Below are 20,135 nucleotides of genomic sequence, written 5' to 3'. Positions count from 1 at the left end.
ATCCCAGCCAAAGTAAAATGCGATTAAATGTGACCAGAGAAATGTAACCTACTGTAAAATATAGGACAGGATACATATCATGCAGATCGACACGTGTGTGGAGGAACTGATAGGAAATGTGGGCACCTAAAAAGGCACAGCTTTACAGAGATTCAGTAAGTAGAACTCCTGGTTCAGGCTTTAAATAGGCAGACCAAAAGAAATGAGTGCTAGAAGTGTCCTTCAGACCTGTATTCCATGGACACCTGCAGGAGGCAATGAAGCGAGCTGTATCTGAACTCAGATTATAAATTAGTAATAACTGCTGAATTCTAGGATCAGTGCTTGCCTTGGACTATCTTACTGCCTCAGAAGCAGTGCTGTTTTAGTAATTTAACTGTAATATGCAAAATGTGAAAGTAGATGTGAAATCAAGACATTTGTTTTCTTCTGTGTTCATATTAATGCCCTAGAGCAAGAACTTTGAGTGAAATGACTGTATCAGCTGCCAGACATATTTATGCAAGGATTTGTTTTGTTTTGGTTTAAAAATCTTATTTAAAGCTTTGTTTCAGTTTCCCAAATGCTACCTTTTCTTCAGTGAACTGGCTGTATAAAAACCCAACTTCTTCAGAGTGCTGGGAAGGCATGTTAGAATTTTCTGTTAGCTGCAGCTGGAAAGTCAGTAGGATTTAATCTGTAAGTTATCAGAACAGTTGTGGAGGTATTTATTTAAGTCTATATCTGAGACCTAGATATCTTTCATGAGGCAGTAAATATGCTATTCTGTTTTAAAATAGATGTAGCAGCTTCTCCAAAGCTTTTGCACTTGTCATTTAATTCTGTAAGTCAGATATATCTTGATGGTTCTCAGTATTTGTTGATGAGAATAAATGCAATTTCTGCATTAAGGAGGCATATGCTGAAGATGACTATATTAAAGGCTATGCAAAAAGTACACTTGAGAAAATACAATTATGGCACAGTAGGTGTCACCAGATCAGTTCAGCATTTGGACATGTACAAAGAAAATACTTCACTGAGCTACAGTTCTTTTTTGGAACTGCTCAAACCACAAGACACAAATGCACAGGAAGAGAGGAGAGAGAGGATTTCCCAAGTGTGTTCACATTACTCAAACATACAAAATTGTTTTGAAAGTAACTGAATGCTTACGGAACAAATCTGCAGGTAGCTTTGTGTCTGTTTTCCCCTAAGCTCTGACAGGAAGACAACACTTGCAATTTCAAAAGAAAGTTTTGGTTTTCAGGCACTGCCTGTTTTCTGGCAAATGTTACGGTTTCAGAATAACTGTGGGAATCTGTATGTTCAAAGACTTTAAATATAACATGCAAGAAGCCACTTGTAATGCCAATTTTCCTTGATCTGGAAAATGCCACAGACTAATTTCCTTTAATCTGTAGCAATTTGGTTGATGTTTTTCCACAGGCTAAAAGAATTTTTTTTCACCTCTCAGTGGTTATTAGGCTGGAAGACTACTTCCAGATGGTGATCATTTCAATTTCTGCTGCCAGGACCACCCAATTTGCTGATGTAAATGCAGTAGGCCATGTAGTGGGGTTGGGAGGGATAAGGAACTGTGCATCCTTATAGACAGAAAGATGGCAGAGGGATATGATGAAACAAATACAGAAAAGTATTTGCCTTAAGTAAGTGGTATGGCCAGACAAAAACCTAGACTGGAATAGATTTCTTTAAAACAAGGTACTTCTTTATAGGCTTAATTATTTCTGTAGGCTTAAAAATAAGCTTGGCTAAGAATGCATGGTGTCTGAGAATCTAAACCTGTGGGAGTATCATAGGCTTTCTGTTGCAGTTCATTGCTATTATATAATGCATTTTTCATGCATACATTTTAAAGCAACACCTTCAAAGTTAGACATTTTTATTCCCATTGGAGTCAACCAAAACTCTTTCCACAGATGAGCTGTTTGTTCATCTCATCATGCTTTTTCAGTGGTTGTTGCAATTTGATTTCACTTATCTTGTACAATTTTTTGGTAGTATGTTTAGGATAATATACATAGTCTGTTTTCAGCTGTGGAACCATTAAATATCATTTGGCCTGTGTTAAGGTTGTGTAGGTCTTTCTATGTCCCATCAGTTCACTAGCTTGGAGACTGGCAAACACTAGTGGGACGTGAGCCCATCATCAGTCTCTTCTAAAGTGTCTTTCTTTCTTACAGCAGAAGTCTCTTATTAAGACTTAAGTCCACAAACTTTCACTTTTAATTACATTATATGCTTATTAAACTGGACTGCAAAGTCATAAAGTTAGATCAATCTGTATTCCTTTGCACTCCTGATTCCTCGTAATGCTCGTGTATGGTTTTTTATTGGTATTATGCTGATAAAGGATGTAAAAATGGCATTTTTGGACAAGTTTACTTTTGTGGGCATTTTTTGGGGTTGGGTTGTTTTGGTTTGGTTTTGTTATTTGGTTTTTGGGGTTTTTTTCCTTTCCCCCCTCTTTTTCCCTGAAGGCCTATTTTGAAGAAATTCCAGTAGTAATATTCAGTCTGGCTTCTGTTTCTTCTTTCATTGCTAGCCTTTGACATCCCCTTTTGAATTCTTAACTAATTTACTAATTCCAGTCCCTCTGATTTAATTAAGGAGATTCTGTTTTCCCTTGTTATGCCTTAAGTGCTTTGCCAAAGTTAGTATCAGTCATGTCTTCTGTTTCCAAAAATTCTTTTTTGTTACGTATGAATATTACTGTAATAAATGCATGCAGCATTTATCCTGTTTTTAGTTTATCTACATATCCTTAATATAACTCCTTAAAAGAAATGTTTTTGCATAGGTTTGTATCAGTATTCTGGAATGGAGATTATTTGGCCTCTTTGATTTATAACAGAATTTAATGTGCTACAAATGAGCAAGAATTTATGCAGCATGCCAGATACAACTTTTTTCTGTCAGTTCTTCAGTAACTGGATCAATTTGGAAAAAAATCTTAAAAACCAGTAGAAAAACCTGAATAACTGAGAAGTGTGTTGCAAACACATGTATATATATATATATATATATATATATAAAACATATATTACAAATATTATATAAAGATTCTGTAGACATATCTAAATATTTACTTTGAACTGTTGTAGGAGGTTTTGTTAGTAAGCAGACTTTCTAATATAGCATAAAAAGCAGTGCCTTGAATAGTTTGCATGTGTCATTTGTCATGCATAAGTATAATGTTATTTTTCTCATGTTCCCCTCCCTAATTCCCCTTTCCTCTCTTGCATTCTTTCTTCCTCCCACTGCCCTCCCTCCTGCCACCAGGTGCTGTTTTATATTTCTCCTGTAAATAGATTGGTGGGAGCTCTGATGACTGTCTTGTCACTCTTTCCTGGTAAGAAAAGAAGTTTGAACTTCTTTTTATATGTTTTCTGGTGATAACTGAGACAGGTTGTGCTGTCACTTGGAAATCCACTCCCGTGATAATAAAGTTAGGTTGATATGTTGCCTGAAAAATGGGTGACTTCTGTGCATGTCCGTGTACTATGCACATACCTCCTAACACTTACTACTTGCACTTTATGGGTTATTTCTTGTGCTTAATTGGAGCCACTGGATTTTATGTATTTCCTGTGGGTAACATAGATGGGGCCCCTGAATAAGTAACACATTCCTGTTGAGTTCCTTAAAGCCCCAAAATATAAACATTTCCTTCCACATATGTTCTTAAAAACAAACAAACAAACATAACCCCTAACCTTGCTAATCCTTAGCTTCTAACCAGTCTTCTTGAAGCAAAATGCTAGGGCAGATTCTTTAGGAGAGAAAGTGTATGGGTTTGGGTTATTTAACACACCACTCCCTCCCCAGAGTAGTGTTTTAAATTACATTATTTCCTCTATGTACACAAAAGCACTTTTTTTTTTCCCCACAAAAGTCACTTAAATTCATGTGTGCTGTACTTTCCAGGTATGATTGAACATGGTCTTAGTGACTGCTCACAGTACAGACCAAGAAAGAGCATATCCGAGGATGCTGGCTTGCAGGAAAATACACCACGGTTAGATGACTATGTTTCTGTGTCTGCTGCTGATGCTTCAAATGCAAACTTAGGAATGGGAAAGGGAGACAGGAAGATGGCAGGAGATAATTCACTGGAAGGTCAAAAAGCAAATGTGCCTTTCTCCCAGGCTGAGAAGACTTGCAATGGAGCTCAGTCCTCCAACGGTACTGTGCAGCGCTTGAAAGTTCCTTCCCGTGCTTCTCCAGCGTCCTCAGAAAGTGACTGGGAGACCCTGGATGCCAGCATTTTGGAGGAGTCTAATTTGAAAGAAGGAGAACGTGAGAATCCAGCATCAGAACAGGCGGGAAATCTTCGCAGCAAAGGCGTGAGCTCCGAAGGCCTTCCCATCACTGTGCAGCCCCAGGCAAACATGGGGCACACGGTGCTTGTTCAAGGACTGGTGTCTGGGTTGGAAGAGGATCAGTATGGGATGCCACTGGCTATTTTTACAAAGGTAAGCATGTTCTTTGTGGCACCTGGTAACTCATAAAGGCTTTTTTTTTTATTATTCAGAGGTGGCTAATAATTTTGCTTACTGAAGTCCAGGTGGACAGTAGGGTCCTTCAAAACATGTTAGTATGGTCTCTCCTAGGCAAGTGGAAAGGCCTGAGAGGGCCTTGCATGCATATTTGCATTCCACTTTCATACCTTTACTTTAATACTATTTGCAATTTTACATGGTGGTAACCAGCAGCCCCACTGTGGTTAAATTGTATGTAGAAGAAACTAGAGTTTTCTTTTACTCTGAGGAATTTGTGATCTAACCTATATAGGGCAAGATCAGAGTACCTCAGAAGCCTTTAGATATCTTAATCTAAACAAAGATTCTGAAAGCTCTACCTTTGCTGACACCAAAGTCTGTTTTCCTCTTTGGATTTATATCTATATATATTTTTTTAAATGCATGTGTGTATATATACACAAAATGTATATATAAATACATATATACACACATAAAAATATATAAGATGAAATTTCACCCTCCTGTCTGTGGTAACTCTCTCTGTTTGTCTGTGTCTTCCTCTGTGCATGATGCTGAGCTGCTGAATTTTAAGCTTGCACTGATACCTGACTGAACTCCAGGTATTCCAGAATCTCTAAGGACTCTGATAGGCATAGTCAGATAACAAGCAATAGGTCTGGTAAGTAGGACTGGTTAGTAGGGCTAGTTTCCCCTAAAAAAACAGGTACAATGTATCCCTTTTAAAGATACTGCTGTCAATAAAAGAAGTTATTTAGTACATTGCATTGTTTTGTTTTTAATGTAATAAACTTTTAAATTAATATTTGCCCATAGTAGAAGATGGAAGATTCAGATTTATTTCCTCAAGCTGCTGATATTCAAAGTGTTTTTTCTTCCTTTGCAGGGGTTTATTTGCATTTCCTTGCAGAATATTGTATTTTATGATTGTGTTTTAAGTTTCTCAATGTCGCTTTCATGGAAATAGTACACTGTGTGGGACCAAGTCAGCAGCTCAAATGTCATTGCCCTGTGTTGCCTCATGTCACCATTAGAAATGCTGTTTCAACAAAGATCTGCATTTGATGTTTGTCCTTATGATCTGTCTAATGTGAACTATAGCCTGTAAGTTGTATTTAGTCTAGTTCTTTGAAAATACTAGATGGAAAGCAAGGATGAAATAATTTATAAGGGAATCGCCAAGTGCAAACTTTTGTTTGCTGCTATGCTCATCAAATGGAAAAAAAATTAAGGAAGTTGACAGTGTCTACGTGTTTACCTTCTGTTCCACAAAGGCACTTTTCACTTGAGTTCAGCTGTGTAATTAAAGCAGAAAAGGCTTTGCATGTCTGAGTTAGCAGAAAAATCTGATTCAAAGTTAGAGTTTTAACCACTTACTGGAAAGTTTACACCTCATTTAGAGCTCTTAACACAGGATTGTTTTATGCCATGCCATGGAAAGACATGAATCTGACAAATTTGAATGGGAGGAGGTTTTGCCAGGTGGCATAATACATTATCCAAGTACACCTGAACATAAGAGAAAATAGCTTGTGGTACTTGTTCCTTTAGTACCAGTTCTGTAAGATCTAATAGTCATTTCATCTGCACTCTTTTAAAAAAGAATGGAGTATGTTCATGAAAATAAAAGTTGTTGTACTTACAAATGTGCATTTGTAAACTGACATTTGATACTTTAAATAGTGAAAGATTTCCCAGACTTTGCTACTTTAGTATGCAGTAATTAAACCTTCCCTTTCCTGCTTCTTAAGCTGTATTTTTTTTAAACTTTCCATCTTGGGTTTGTGATTCCTTTCAAAGCACTGTTGTTCCTTTAACACAGGCTGTTTGTTTTCAACTGATAAGGGCTTGTCATCTCTATGGCCATCCCTGTGTCTAATACAACAAAAGAGAGTAGTTATGCTCCTTTCTTCCATATGTTTCCAATTACCACGTACTGGGTGATAAAGTGTGTATGCTCTTTGTTTCTGTCCAATGTGCCATTAGCTGTAGTGAATAAATTTGCTTTGGGCTTTATGCAGTTGAACAGCTGGAATTAGATGTCAGCGTATGTATGTTGATCGTTTGTTTAAAAAGAAATTTACCTACATCTGCTGCTCAATAATCCCTCAATGACTAAATCAAAGCCTTTTTTCAAATGTTTTGGGGTTTGGTGTTTTTTTTTTTTTAATTGGAGTGTAGGATACTAGATTAATTTACAACCCTGAAGTGGCTAAAAAGCACAGTGTGTTACTTCCTGTCCTGCTACTTCTTAAAGCAGGCTTGCATATGCTTATTAAAAATTGATTGCTATCTCTGGTGTCTGGAAGTCCCCACCCACAAAATTCGCATAGCTGTCTATAGCTTTCCTGCATTATGTGCCTCACAATGACCAAAGACATCATGTACACAACTGGAGATATGAATACTTATCTCCATTGGCTTCTTGTCTCTGAACTCACCTGAGGCCTTATTCTTGTTGCTTATTATTGCTCTTATACTGCTTATTCTGTTGCCTTACAAACACATGAAATTCTCATCCTTTGCTTTAGATTTCAGTTTTAATGCTAAGACTGAAAGGCAACACAATCTCTTGAAAAATTTAATTCACGTGGAATCTGGTGGCTTTGCTTCACAAAAGTCATCTAGCAGAGCACCAGATGATTGTGGCTGAAACTGTAATAACCAAGGTTCATTCTGGGTGATATATGCTTGCTTTTATTAGGAAAACCTCTGAATCCAGGCACTATTTTTTAATGTTATTTCTTGGAATGTCTCTGTTGCTCCAGGGGTACCTTTGTTTGCCGTACATGGCGCTGCAGCAGCATCATCTCCTGTCGGATGTGACAGTCCGCGGCTTTGTTGCGGGAGCTACCAATATCCTGTTCCGTCAGCAGAAACACCTGAGTGATGCAATTGTGGAAGTAAGGATCTTTGCATTTGAGCTGGGGGGAAAGTTGTGGGGGAGCTGAAGTTCTGTTTTAAATGTAGCTTTGCAGTTTCACATGCGTGCCTGAAATTTTAATTCCTTCCATATGAAATAAATTCTCAGCTTCAGAAGTTTGTTAAATTTCTGTGACTTGAGAGGACAGGATTAGATAGGCTGTGCAAAACTATTGTCTATGTTTTTATATGTATCTGATATTTGAATTTGCAAGGCACTTGTTAAATTAAACTACATCACCAACACAAAAAAAATTTTTCATGTCATGGGTTTTTTCATGGCTTTTTAGTGAGGTCTTCAAAAATAAGTGCTTGCAGATGAGAATCAGATGCAGGTACTGATTTGACTTCAATCTAATTTAATCAAGAGGGTAAAAACACAGTATCTAAAACACACACTGTGTCACTTCTAGCAAATAGACACAACTATATAATCAGCATCTGGTAACTTAAGATGGTTCCATATAGGTAATCACCTTAATAAATAGAGGTGACAATCAAAGAGCACCATGCTTTCCCTGCCAAACTTTCTGTCAAATCCTGTCAAATAAGCAGCTTTTACTGTGTGCCAGGGAAATGATCGAATTCTGGATGAATCAGAGCAGTATCTGACTTTCTGAGAACAGTTAGTTCATTGTTTCGTTGGCCATTTGTTTCTTCTTGGTATTTTGGGGGAATGAGGCTTTAGATTTAGGTAGCAATATGTAGTAAGCTTGTATAAGCAGTTTGATTTAGATGAATGTTTACCCTTGGAATTATTTCAAACAGATAGAAGATGCTTATGTGCAAATCCACGATCCAGAACTCCGTAAGATCCTGAACCCAACAACTGCCGACCTAAGATTTTCAGATTACTTGGTGAAGCACGTAACTGAGAACAGAGATGATGTATTCCTTGATGGCACTGGATGGGAAGGAGGAGATGAGTGGATCAGGGCTCAGTTCAGCGCTTATCTTCATGCACTGCTTGCTGCTGTGCTGCAACCAGGTAGAACGTCCCTTGTCTAGGGATGGAGATGAGGGTGGACATGTCAAGCATTTGCTCTGTTGCTGCTAATGTGTGGTCTTGTCAGTGGATCTCCCTCTGCCTGAAATTTCATTTTAGGCTGCTTTTTCACTTGTCTTTGGCTATCCTTGTTATTTCTTGACAAGCTTGTTATTAATCCTTAATTCACAGTATTATAGGCACTTTCTTATAAGAATGTCTTCTTTTCCTTGATTGAATTAAGTTTTCCTCATAAGTAGAAGTACCTGAAACCTGTATGTGATGAGACTTACAAATCCGAGTGTCTTCCAGACTGTGTTGCAACCTGAAGTTAATTTTGGGAAACTACTTGGATTCAAGGAGACATGAAATTAAGCATCTGTCTTCAGGAAGTTTTGCTAGACTGTTCCAGCTCTTTCCCCTTCTTGCCATGGTCCTGAGTAGGGATTCACATATGTGAAAAGTGTCATCTACCAGCTTTATAAGCTTTTGTTATGTGGAGCTCAAAATTTTTTGCTTTACCTCAGAAGGAATTCTATATGTTCCAACCTTTTGTGTGAATATAAATAAAAGAATCAGTGTTTTTTATTTGTGGAAAGTGCTTAGTTTGCCCTGCACTCACCCTGTTAACTTCATTATCATAATGATTTTTCTCTATTCACGCCAATTAAATTCAGAATTTGTTTTGTGGTATATGTGAAAAAACATGGGATTGAGAACCTGATTTTAAAGTCTGGAAGATGCCAAGTTCTTGATCTGACAAAATTAATATTTTAAGAGGATTACCAGATTGATATGAAATATCAGGGTTTTCTGGGAACTCAATCTACTTCACTGGCTGTCTGTTAAATTATTTCCTATACTCTCCAGTGTTTTAAAGGGGTTGTTGTTATGATAAGTTCATTCCACAGTATTTCCTACTGCAGTTTTGGAATGGGTTTGGGAGTTATTAGATTTGAATGAGTAATAACAGTACAGCAAAACCCAATGTATCTGACCAAGACCAGTGCAAATTGTGTTTTTGTTCTTGGTTGCTGTGTGGCCATTCTTTTCCCTTTCCTGTCATTGCCCAGAGAAAAAGTCAAGAGACATATATTTAGATTTTTTTTTTCCCAGTTGAGCTCTTAGAGCTTTATAAATGAATTAAAAATAAGAAAAGTAATTTTTAGCTTTTTTCCCCCCCTCATGTTCTGGTACTGTATATTTTTGACACTTAAAAACAAAGCATTTTTGAAGTACCCAGGTTTTAGTACTGGAGTTTTAATTGTTATGGACTTGATAAGAGCCTGGAAAATGAATTTTTTTCTTACAAGAATAAAAGTAATTTGTCATGTAATTATTAAATCTCTAATGAATTTCTTAAAATTCTCTTTATTTTAATTTATCAGACAATGAAAAGATTTTGTCAGACTTTGGAACAGGATTTGTAACAGCGTGGAAAAATACTCACAACTACAGGGTATGGAATAGCAACAAGCATCCAGCTCTTGCAGAGGTAAATTCTAGGTAAGGAAACTTTGTAGTATTTATTCTAATTCTGGGCAGTAGTTGTATGAAGAAAAACATATCCGGAGTCAGGAGCAGTGAAACTTGTTCACGTTGATTGTCAGCTGTCCCCAGCTACAGAAAGTTTGTCATTCCTCAGGAATTGTCCTCAGATGGTTCTGCTTTGTATTAATTGCTTCCAGGTGTGCAGGGAGTAGCTGTGTCCAAGGCTGTCACTGGTGGAATAGAGGGGAACTGGCTGTTCTGTGTGTATTTTCACTGAAAGATTTGACAATGCCAGGCTTGGTACCACTGTTGGCTGTGCATGTGTTCTGTTTAGTGTGGGTATTACTCTGCTGCAGGGAGTTTTGTTTGCTTTTACTTTGTCAGTTGCTATAGTGTGAAAAAGGTTTTTCCTTAGAGCTACAAAGCTCTTTTGGTCTTCTTAAGGGATGTTTTCTGTTTGCAATGTGCTGCTTGAAAGAGGTGCTTTTTACTTAGTGAGAAAAGGTTGTTAATATCTCATCTGTAAATAGAAGGCACCTTTCAGGTAGCTCCTAAGAAATCTGTCATTGAATAGTCACTGCAACCCCGGCTTCTGCGAAGTGATAGAGTAGTATATGTGCACAGTATTTTTTAAACTTTTTTTTTTTTTTTGGTAAGTCACAGAGGGGAATACAGCTAGTAACTGTGTGATACAGATTCATCATGAAAACAAAATTAATGTTTTCTTGGGTTTTTCCTCTTCTTCTAGCCATCCATTCCAGGGACAGTACTCTGTATCAGATGTTAAGTTAAGGTTGTCACAGTAAGTACATAGTATTTTCATCCGTATTTTTTAGAAGTGTGGTCAAATTTCAATAACTGCATAACTGTTGCTATAATGAACTCAACAAGATAAGGATTCAAATTGGCCATCTTCATGAAACTATATTCAAAAGTTCTGTTGCAAAACAGCACCACATCTAAAGATGAAACATTGTCTGAAATAAATAATAATTTTTAAAAAAGGCAAGTGTGCTATTTTGTGTTGGACTTCACATAATACAGCCTTGATTTTTTTGCATTGTAATTTTAAGGCTTTAGTACATCTACTTTTAATTTGTCAGCTAAAGCTGATAAAACTTCCATCAGTGATTTGACTTTAGGTCTTATTATTAGGAGAAAATGGGTTTTGGGGTTTTTTTTTCTTTCTCATTAGCTGCTTTTTAATACAGCATTGTTCTAAAACTCAGTTCACTGTATGCATAGTGACATGTGGCTCAGTTCCTTCAATTTACAAATTTCAAATGAGTTTTGCATAGTCTTATTGTACCAGACTCAGCTGAATTTTAAGTTGATCTCAACTGCTGCCTTTAAAATTCAAGTCTACAACTCAGTGGTGCTTGTTTTTTCCATAGCTGTTGAGCTCTAACTGAAACCAGAATTCAGCCTGGGGTTTATGTACCAGGCAAAATGAATTCTTTTCTCACTTAGCTCTGCTGACCATAAAAAACCAGTCTCTCTATCTCTTTCATTAATGGGTGATCTTTCTACAAAGTATTAATTTGAAAGCTCTGGAGGCATCTGTAACATTGGCCTGTTTTTGTCCCCTTGTTTGAAAGGGGACAAAACTCTTACGAACTCTTCTGGGTAGTGTGACATCAGTGTAAAAGGACCAGTAGTTCTCAGTGTGCTTCTAATAATAAGTATTTTTACAACAGTGCCTTTATTCTGCAGGTGGGACTTTGATAGCAGATCCTCATCAAAATTACTTGCCTTTGCAAACTGAGCCTAGACTTGGTTTTGGTGTTTTCTTTTTTTTTCTGCTTTTTCCATCTACTCTGAAGATTTTGAAAATGGGAAAAGAATGTGACATGATGTGTTGTTAAGTTACATATTAATGGGTTTGCAAAGCCTGAAACATGGACTTGAAAGTTACAATTTAAAACTAAATGAGATTATTTTCAAGTGATTGCGTTTGTGCAATATAGAACTGATCACTTTTGTGCTTTTCTTTCCAAATGATGATCATGTTTGTAATTTTCTTGCATTTCTTAAACAAAATCATTTGTCATTTTCTTGCATTTCTTAAACAAAATCATGAGTGTAAACTGCCGTTGATCAAAAATTTAATCTTGGACAAAGATACAAAGTAAGCTTTATCTAGAAAAAAAGGACTGATCAGTTACACTTGCTGTTCTATTTAAAGGTTATGTATTAGGGCTAAGAATTCCCAAAACTCCTGAAAATATGACTTTGTAATTTTCATCATAAATGCATTTTGGTAAATGTTTAGGAAGGATTGGTAGAGCATTGGAATGGGCTGCCTAGGGAGGTGGTGGAGTCACAGTCCCTGGAGGTGTTTAAGGAAAGACTGGATGTGGCACTCAGGTCTGGTTGGCAGGGTGGTGTTCAGGTGTGTTCAGTCCTGGGTTGGGCTCCATGATCTCAAAGGTCTTTTCCAACTTGATGGAGTGTGTGAAAGGTTTAAAGTGTGCTGTGTAAGAATGAACCATTGGGTGTTTTGATTTCCCGTCCTGCTGGCAGCATCTTTTCATCCTCTGAGGAGCTTGCCTAACTGATTTCTGTGGATAAGATGAATCCAGGAGTTGGGCTTGACCATATATGTGAACTATATATATATATATATATATATATGTATGTATGCTGTGTAAATGTGTGTAATTATACATACTTTAACTAGTTTATTTACACCTGAGAGTAATAATAAGTCAGTCAACTAACAGTCTTCAGTATCTTTCTTGTTCAGTTCAGTGCAAAACAGTGAACGTGGAAAGAAGATTGGAAATGTGATGGTTTCTACCAGCCGGAATGTGGTACAAACAGGAAAAGCTGTAGGTAAGAAATCTATTTAAAATCAGTTGACAATTATGCTGGATCTTTTTTGAAGAAGCATCCTATTTCTCAGTTGTATTTTGTTTTAGTCCGAGTGTGCTTTATAATATGCACAAATGAGAGCAACATTTTGAAGGGTACAGCTGCTGATTGAGGCCCCATATATTGTGTAATAGCAGAAAGAGAAGCAGCTAGATAAAGAAATTAGTGTACATCCCTTTTCCAGTGTGGCCTGGAGGTGAATATAGGAAGAGAGATGTTCAGGTCAGAGATTCCATGTAATCTGGTAAATACTTTGACCACCATCTACATTGAGTTATTCTCAACTTTGATATCACTTTGACTGAAACTGTCCAAAGCTGGTTGAGATCAGAAAAAGTCCTTGTGTCAGTTTCTGCAGATTTCACAGCAGTCTGTAATTTTCTGGAAGAGCAATTGTTGCACTTGATCAGGGGCATCATCCCATTATCATCTTGCAGTGTCAGTTAATGGGAGTTCACAGATTAAGGGGTCTGATAGTTGTTTGGCAATAGCTGTGCCAAAAATTGTTGGACTTTCTCTTTTATTCTGTTGGAGTCTGTCTTTTCTTTTTGCTGTGGTGCACTCTGGTCAGGAGTGCCTTTCAGCCCAAAGTCTACCAAGCCTTCTCAGGCAAAGGACACCATAGGCCATTTCTGCTGAACTGCTATGTTCAAGTTCGTCAAATATTTTCTGGCATAGACTCTGGAATTAGATTTTAAATCCCAAATTGGACAACTTATTGAGTAATTTAAAAAAAAAATAAATTATTTGTAGCAACTCAGTAAAGATAACACTTCACTATTGATCTTTGTTTTGTGTTGCAGGTCAGTCTGTTGGAGGAGCCTTCACGAGTGCAAAATCAGCAATGTCATCATGGTTTTCCACTTTCACACACTCAACCCAAAGTCTTGGGGACTAAATGCTGGTTTGGCAGAATGCTGCTGACTATTTCAGGTGCAATCTTTCTTTGAGCTGTAAAAAGACCACTCCAAAATGTAGGAGTGGACATTACCTACCCAGGACCAAAATAAGGTGTTTGTTGCTTGCAAGCAGATGTGGAATGTTATTATTCACTTTCCCTAGAAGTACAGAAGATTGGTGAGTGTCACCATACAAAGGGATGGCATTTGCGGTGTATTGGTTATTTAAAGTAACTACTTCTCTTTAAAACTGAGCCTTTATGAAGACATTAGCAAATGGGGCTTGTTGCAAGCCAAATGTGTTTGACTTTAGATTTGTACATTTTCTTGGATGTTGAAGATATTTATGTAAAGTAGTTCTATTTTTCGATCCAGATAGCCAAATGTTTGTGAATTCTTGTTAGAAATAAGCAGAATATAAATAATAATTCCTCTTTTAGGTTGGATTTGGGAGAATCTCTGCAACCCTTAAAGGGTGGAACTTTCATGCTTTTACCTGCAAATTAAAATCAACAAGGTGTAGAGTAAGACTGTGGCTGACAAAAGTTTTTTTTCCTCTGTCCCCTGTATCCATGTAGAGTTGTTTGAATGAATCTGTCTCAAGCTCTCTATGTGTCTCCAAATCTGTGTAACAGTTGCAAAATCAGTATTTTTTTTCATGTTATGCAGTAGGCCTTCATACCTTTGTGTATGTTTTGGCTGAGTTTTTCCCCTGGGACATGAATGGAATTCCAGTTGGAGATATCTCTTCAGAGAAAGAACTACCAAGCATTTCTTCCAAATTGGGATTGGATCATAGATAGTTTTGTAAGTTAGGATGTAATTACAACATAATGTAGTTTCATACATATGAATATGAAGTACTAAACCTGCCCAAAGCTAGCACAGTAGCAAACTCTGTGTAGAGTTTTTTTCCCCCCAGTAAAGTTACAAGGACTCTTCCAAATGAAAATCAGCTATGTGGATTTTCTGTGTCGACTCAGGGAATGTGCTGTTTGGATAATTGCTTTTTTCATAAGGAAAGTAACACTAGAATTGAGAGTAACTTGAACAGCTCGGTTAGTATCCTTGTGTGAAGAAATATAATAGTTTATTTGAAAAGATGTGGCATAATGCTGTATTTCCTATGTAACATGCATGTGGTGGTTTCTGTATGCAAGCGTATTGCACTCCCTACATTTCTTGATTCCAAGGGAGATTATTTCCTTTTTTCTTGCAATGTGCGTGCCTCTAGATGCCTTCTGACATCCCCACATGTTGCTCTTAACATTTTCTACATTACATTATCCAGTGTTCCAACTTTTCTGTACCAAAAGACTCTTAGTTTATTGCCTCATCAGTATCTGTCAGCATTTTGCCATGTTCTTTTCTGGGGCCAAGATTTGTAGTCATGGTTGTATTTCCTATTCCTCAAATAAAATGCAGCAGCTGCACAAGACATAAGCAAGAAGGCTTGAATGTTTCTAGGAAATTATGTTTTAATTCCTTCTATGCATTTGTAAAGTTAATAGAAAAGCCACACTTGCATCACATTTGTCACTGTCCAGCAATTTGGTCGTCAGTTTTTTTGCTTCAGTGATTTGAAAAGATGGGCTCTGATTTAAAACCTTCTTTAATTTTTTTCCAGGACAGACTAATAGAATGACTGTGGAAAACATAAAGGCAAACAGCCAGTTTGAGTAGTTTGATTTGAGAAGGGCAAAAAAGGCCCCTAAAACTCTACTAATTTATTGCTTCTGAGACACAAGTAAGATGTATCTATCAAAATGCAGCTATTGCTCCTAGTCTCTGTGTATCTTTGTATCTCTCCTCAAACTTCTTTCTGTTTCATTCCACAACTCTGTAATAGACATTTATATCTTTTTAAAGACTAGATATTACTTTATATGCAGTGAATTAAGACAAGAGCTGTTTTTCATGGTGTGTCTAGAGCTTTCTGAATCAGCATGCAGATAAGAAAATAAACACTTGCTTTTGTGAAATGACTAATATATTATCTGCACTCTGGGATTTAAGTCACAGTCCATGTTCTAATGAAAACTGAAGAAAGGTGCGTAAAGGATTTAATCACCTATAAAACTGACTCCAGCAACTTAAGGTATACCTAGGTAGATTTAGGCTTAGGAGCTCACAATGGTAAGTTCTAGAAGGCAGGCAAATGGTTGGTATTTACATGTACAAGCTGTAGAAGCAGGACCTTCAAGGATCCCTTTTCAATATCCTTGTCTTTGTTACCTCCTCACCTGAGTTCTCTCTGAGTTTTCAAAAGCTTCAAATTTATATGGTCAATTTATTAGCTCTCTGCATTCCCCTTATTCCCACAGATTCCCTTTCTGGCCTAGGGGTATTTGATCTTTGTTTGTTTGTTTGTTTTGTTTTCTGGTGGATTAATCTGAAGAAGGACAGAATGAGGAGCCCTCATCGGCTGCTTGTTGTTTTGTACAGTGATTCTGTTGTGATACTTCACAATTTCTCTATTATGGCCAAGAAGACCAGACAGATCTTTCTCTGCAGCCTTTTTCTCACTGTCCCAGCTGTCTCTGTTGTGGAACCAAACATACAACCTGATTAAGAGTATTTTCCTTTTGTTACAAATGACAGAATGAAAAACTTCCATTACTTTTCAGTCTTTTTAAGAACTGGCACCCTGCTAGCCAGTTGGACTCAGATTTAAACTCAGATTTAAAGAGTGATTAAGACTCAATGAGTGGGTGGAGATGAAGTGATCTTCATAATTAGTTGTCTTCATTAACATCTACGTTTGCTCTCCAACATTTGCTTAAGCTTACTTCTGGGCTGTAGGTAGGCATGCAGCCACTGAGGTTCATCTAAGCCCATGTAGTTCTCTTAACTTAATGCTTGTAACCTCTTTAGTTAAATCCAATGCAAATGCAAGTTATTTTCCTCTCTTTTGCTTTAATATTTCCAGTGCAGGCATTGTTAATTATTCTGAAAGATGTAGGCAGTCGACTTCCATTTCAAGAGCCCTGACATCTATTTCTGCACTGTAAGAAACAATGGCTCCTAAGTGAATTGGTGATAGTGCCTCTAGTCAGTCAGCTGTGAAGGTATTGTTACAGCTCTGTCCTGATTTGATGTTGCAAAGGTATTTCTGGCTGTCAGCATGCAGCACGTACTGACTTACAGGTAACACAATAGCACACCTCTCAACTTTCTCTCATCACAGGCGTCAACCTCAGCTTTTTGTATGTGCCAGCATTTGAGGAACTGCCTGTTGAGCATAGAAATGAGATGTAAGTCCCCAAACCCCACAAGACTTAGTGTTGCTGACCTTATATTTCATTTGACTGAAGTGTTCAGCATCTTTCATCCATCATTTTCATGTCATAACCTTAATTCCTGTACACATCTCACACCAGTTTCCTCAAATGACACAATTTAATTAGAATTTTTAGGTCAGTGTTCTGGTACATTGCACTTGTTTGACTTTGTACTTCTGTTTTAAGCACCTTTGTAATTAAATATAATATTTTGCCTAAACAAGCTTCTGATTTCCATACAAATTATTACTAAGCAGAGAAACTAATGTGTCAGTGTTTAATTGTAAAAGTGAAGGAGTGAATGCAGTTTTTAAACATAGGAACTACTGCTTGATAATTGAACATACAAGTAATGTATTTGATTTTTCCTGTGCTGCTTGAAAAATAAAACACATCCAGACTATTTAATCTGCTCAGTAAGCTGTATTATTTTAATAAATGAATTCCACCAGAAGACACTTGCAGGCATCTGGTTTTGATATGGGTAGCTGCTTGTAATTCACTGGCAGTATTTTTGAAATTTGTCTTCCATTCATACTGATTATGGATGCTGCTTTTTGCAAATTTAGGACAAAAAGATCCTTTAGAGTGACTTTTTATTCCCTGTGGGGTGCTGCTTCTTGTGGATTGATTGAAGTCCTCAGGAGGTCACAGACCTCGCTTACATCAGTAAGAATTTCAAGTACAACTAAAATTTTGGTATAGATTTAGCTTCAAAGTAACTTGTAGTTTCTGTGAATTGTGACATCTGGTCAAAATCAAGATGCTATGTAAATTAATTGCTCCACATCCAGTTCTCTGCCATAGGGAGCTGTTTTAAAACTTCAGAACTTTGACTGCAGCTGTCACTGTACCTGTCTAAGAATGATTTGGTAAATGGGTTTTCCAGAAGGAGGAAACTGACTGCCTTGGGTAACATTTAGATGTGAATTAGACAAAGGTTATGTCTAGAGAATTGTTGAAATTCCCTAAAATTTGTTAAGGTTTTTCCAACAGTGTGCAAGTAGTTGTGCAAATACACTGAAAGATAAATTTACATCATGCTTTTTATGCAGTGCAGTTTCACTTTCTTGCAGGTATTTGGTTTTCATTAAAAAGGGCAACATGGAGATTATTCATTAAAGGGAGAAACACTACATTATTGTATTATGATTAAAGATGTATGAAAAATTGCTTCCTGGTGTTTTGAGTCTTTAGTGCTATATTAGAGAAGGGACTGACTTAAAAAAGCAGGCACAGAGCTTTACTTCTGTGACGTTTCTGGTCTTGACCCCATTCTTTAACAAACATCAGAAGCAGGGTTTGAATTCATAAAAAAATAGGGAAATTACTTCTGTCAGTTAAATAGTGACCCTTACTCAGATTACCTTATTCCCTGCAAATTGACATCATGTGTGTATAACATCTGTACACAGGTGGCTCAATCTCAGTTGGGATGGAACTTGGAACTCTAGCTGTCTTGTGTCAAAATTGTTGGAGAACACATTGCTCCTCTTGTAATAATACTTCAAAATCAACTGATCAAGTAAGGTGTTTTTTTTTTTTTTTTTTTGCTTCCACCCCTGAATTTATTGACTGTTATTGATGAAAGCACAATTACTCTTTGCTTTAATAAGTAGCAGAGAACACCTACAAAATCTTTCCTTTTGTCTGAATCCAAATCGCCATTAATGTGGCACTGCTTTCTGGATCAGGTAAGCATAATCAAGCAAGAATGTTTAGACTGAAGGAAGAAATGTTATTTGAAGTGAAGACAGATGTACAGCTGTCATCTTGTCTTAAAAACAATATGGGAAATAACATCACTTGCATACTATATGAAATAGATGGAAAACACTGGAGAAGGGAACTCAGTTGATCTCTCATGTCTGAAGAAATGCACACAGAAACACAGTGGAGAATTTAAAAGTCCAGGCATACCAGAAAGTGGCAAAAAATAACACTGAGCTTAACATACTGCCTAATATGACCTGTGGTTACTGACTTTGCTGCTGTGAAAAATTTGTGTGTATATGGTTTTTGCCATGTGCCAAAGAGCTGGCTGAAGCATATGTCAGCTCTTAAACTTTGGAAGGTGTTTCATGATTTTTTTTTCTCTTCAGACTCCTCCTCTGGGTTTATACGATCTGTAAGAACTCCATCTTGCTGAACTGTATTCATGAGAAATGTTGTAGGAAGGAGGTATTTTAAATACTTCTGAAAGTGGAGCTAAACAGAACTTTGTGTGGCTAATGTTAAGCATGAAGTGGAAAGAAACTGGTTTTAAGAGTGAGCCTGGTTCAGGGTCTGCCTAAATTATAGTTCCTTTCATGTAGAAATTTAGAGCAAAAAACAGAAAACAACTGGAAGGTAGCTGGAAATGGGAAACAAAGGAGGAAAAACTCTCCTGGTTAATAAGTTCAGTGGTCTGCAGGTTTGTCCACAGGTGTCCCTTAGCTCTACTGCAATGTGGCAGGTACTTGTGCATCTTAACAGAGGCATTGAGAAGTGAAATGAGAAATACTGTGAAAGTCTTGAAATAATCTCTAAAATGTTGTCAATGTTTTGTCAATTTCCCCCCCAAATGTAACTATCTGTCTGAGCCTGGTCTCTGCAAAGCTTAGCACAATTCACTGTCCCAGATCTGACTGATCCTTTACAACAAAAATTAAACTTGCAATTATGTATGTGTTTAAACAACCGCAAAAAATTATTGAATGCATTAATAATTAGCAGAGGCCAGATTGTGTCTTTTATTACTTTAGGTAAGGGAAACTGAAACTATGTAGGACTGACTTAAATTAGCTTTAGAAAAGAGGTAAACTTCTTTGCAAATGTAGCAGAGCTTGAGAACATGAGTTGATTCACTGAAACTTATAAATAAACGTACTTCAAAGCCAAGTACATGTTGAATAGGCTAAGACTAGGCTGAAGTTTTGTAGTAAGACACTAGTTAGATCTCTGTCGGGGCTTTAATCATATTTGCTCTATTTATGACATGAGAACTGCATTTTTTTCAGCTGTTGTCTTTGTTCCTGCAAAAGTCTTTCTCTAATTCTACCACTAGTGACCACTTCCAGACAATGCTTTGGCTGCACAGTTTCCTTCTTGAGTTATGCAAGGCAAGAATTTGCCAGCTGTTTTTCTTTGGGGATGAATACTGGCTCAGCAACTAGTTGTGTAAGTATGTTTTTAGCAG

The 20,135-nt window shown here is 37.1% G+C and overlaps 1 protein-coding gene across 1 annotated transcript in view; it reads left to right on the top strand.

Annotated features, from left to right (window-relative positions):
• The window catches only part of AVL9 (AVL9 cell migration associated), a 42,256-nt gene extending 24,126 nt beyond the window's left edge, over window positions 1-18,130 (top strand). Inside the window, exons 9-16 of the mRNA XM_068204194.1 lie at window positions 3,286-3,355; window positions 3,931-4,478; window positions 7,274-7,408; window positions 8,196-8,415; window positions 9,801-9,918; window positions 10,652-10,705; window positions 12,650-12,738; window positions 13,581-18,130. Of these exons, the coding sequence (XP_068060295.1) occupies window positions 3,286-3,355; window positions 3,931-4,478; window positions 7,274-7,408; window positions 8,196-8,415; window positions 9,801-9,918; window positions 10,652-10,705; window positions 12,650-12,738; window positions 13,581-13,675 (1,329 nt within the window). The 3' untranslated portion in view covers window positions 13,676-18,130. The remainder of the gene's footprint in view (window positions 1-3,285; window positions 3,356-3,930; window positions 4,479-7,273; window positions 7,409-8,195; window positions 8,416-9,800; window positions 9,919-10,651; window positions 10,706-12,649; window positions 12,739-13,580) is intronic.
• Window positions 18,131-20,135: the final 2,005 nt, after the last annotated feature.

This window comes from Anomalospiza imberbis, chromosome 1 (genome assembly GCF_031753505.1).
Source record: "Anomalospiza imberbis isolate Cuckoo-Finch-1a 21T00152 chromosome 1, ASM3175350v1, whole genome shotgun sequence".
Taxonomy (NCBI): domain Eukaryota; kingdom Metazoa; phylum Chordata; class Aves; order Passeriformes; family Viduidae; genus Anomalospiza; species Anomalospiza imberbis.
The sequence above is the reverse complement of the archived record's forward strand: the minus strand, read 5'-3'. Positions and strand labels throughout refer to the sequence as shown.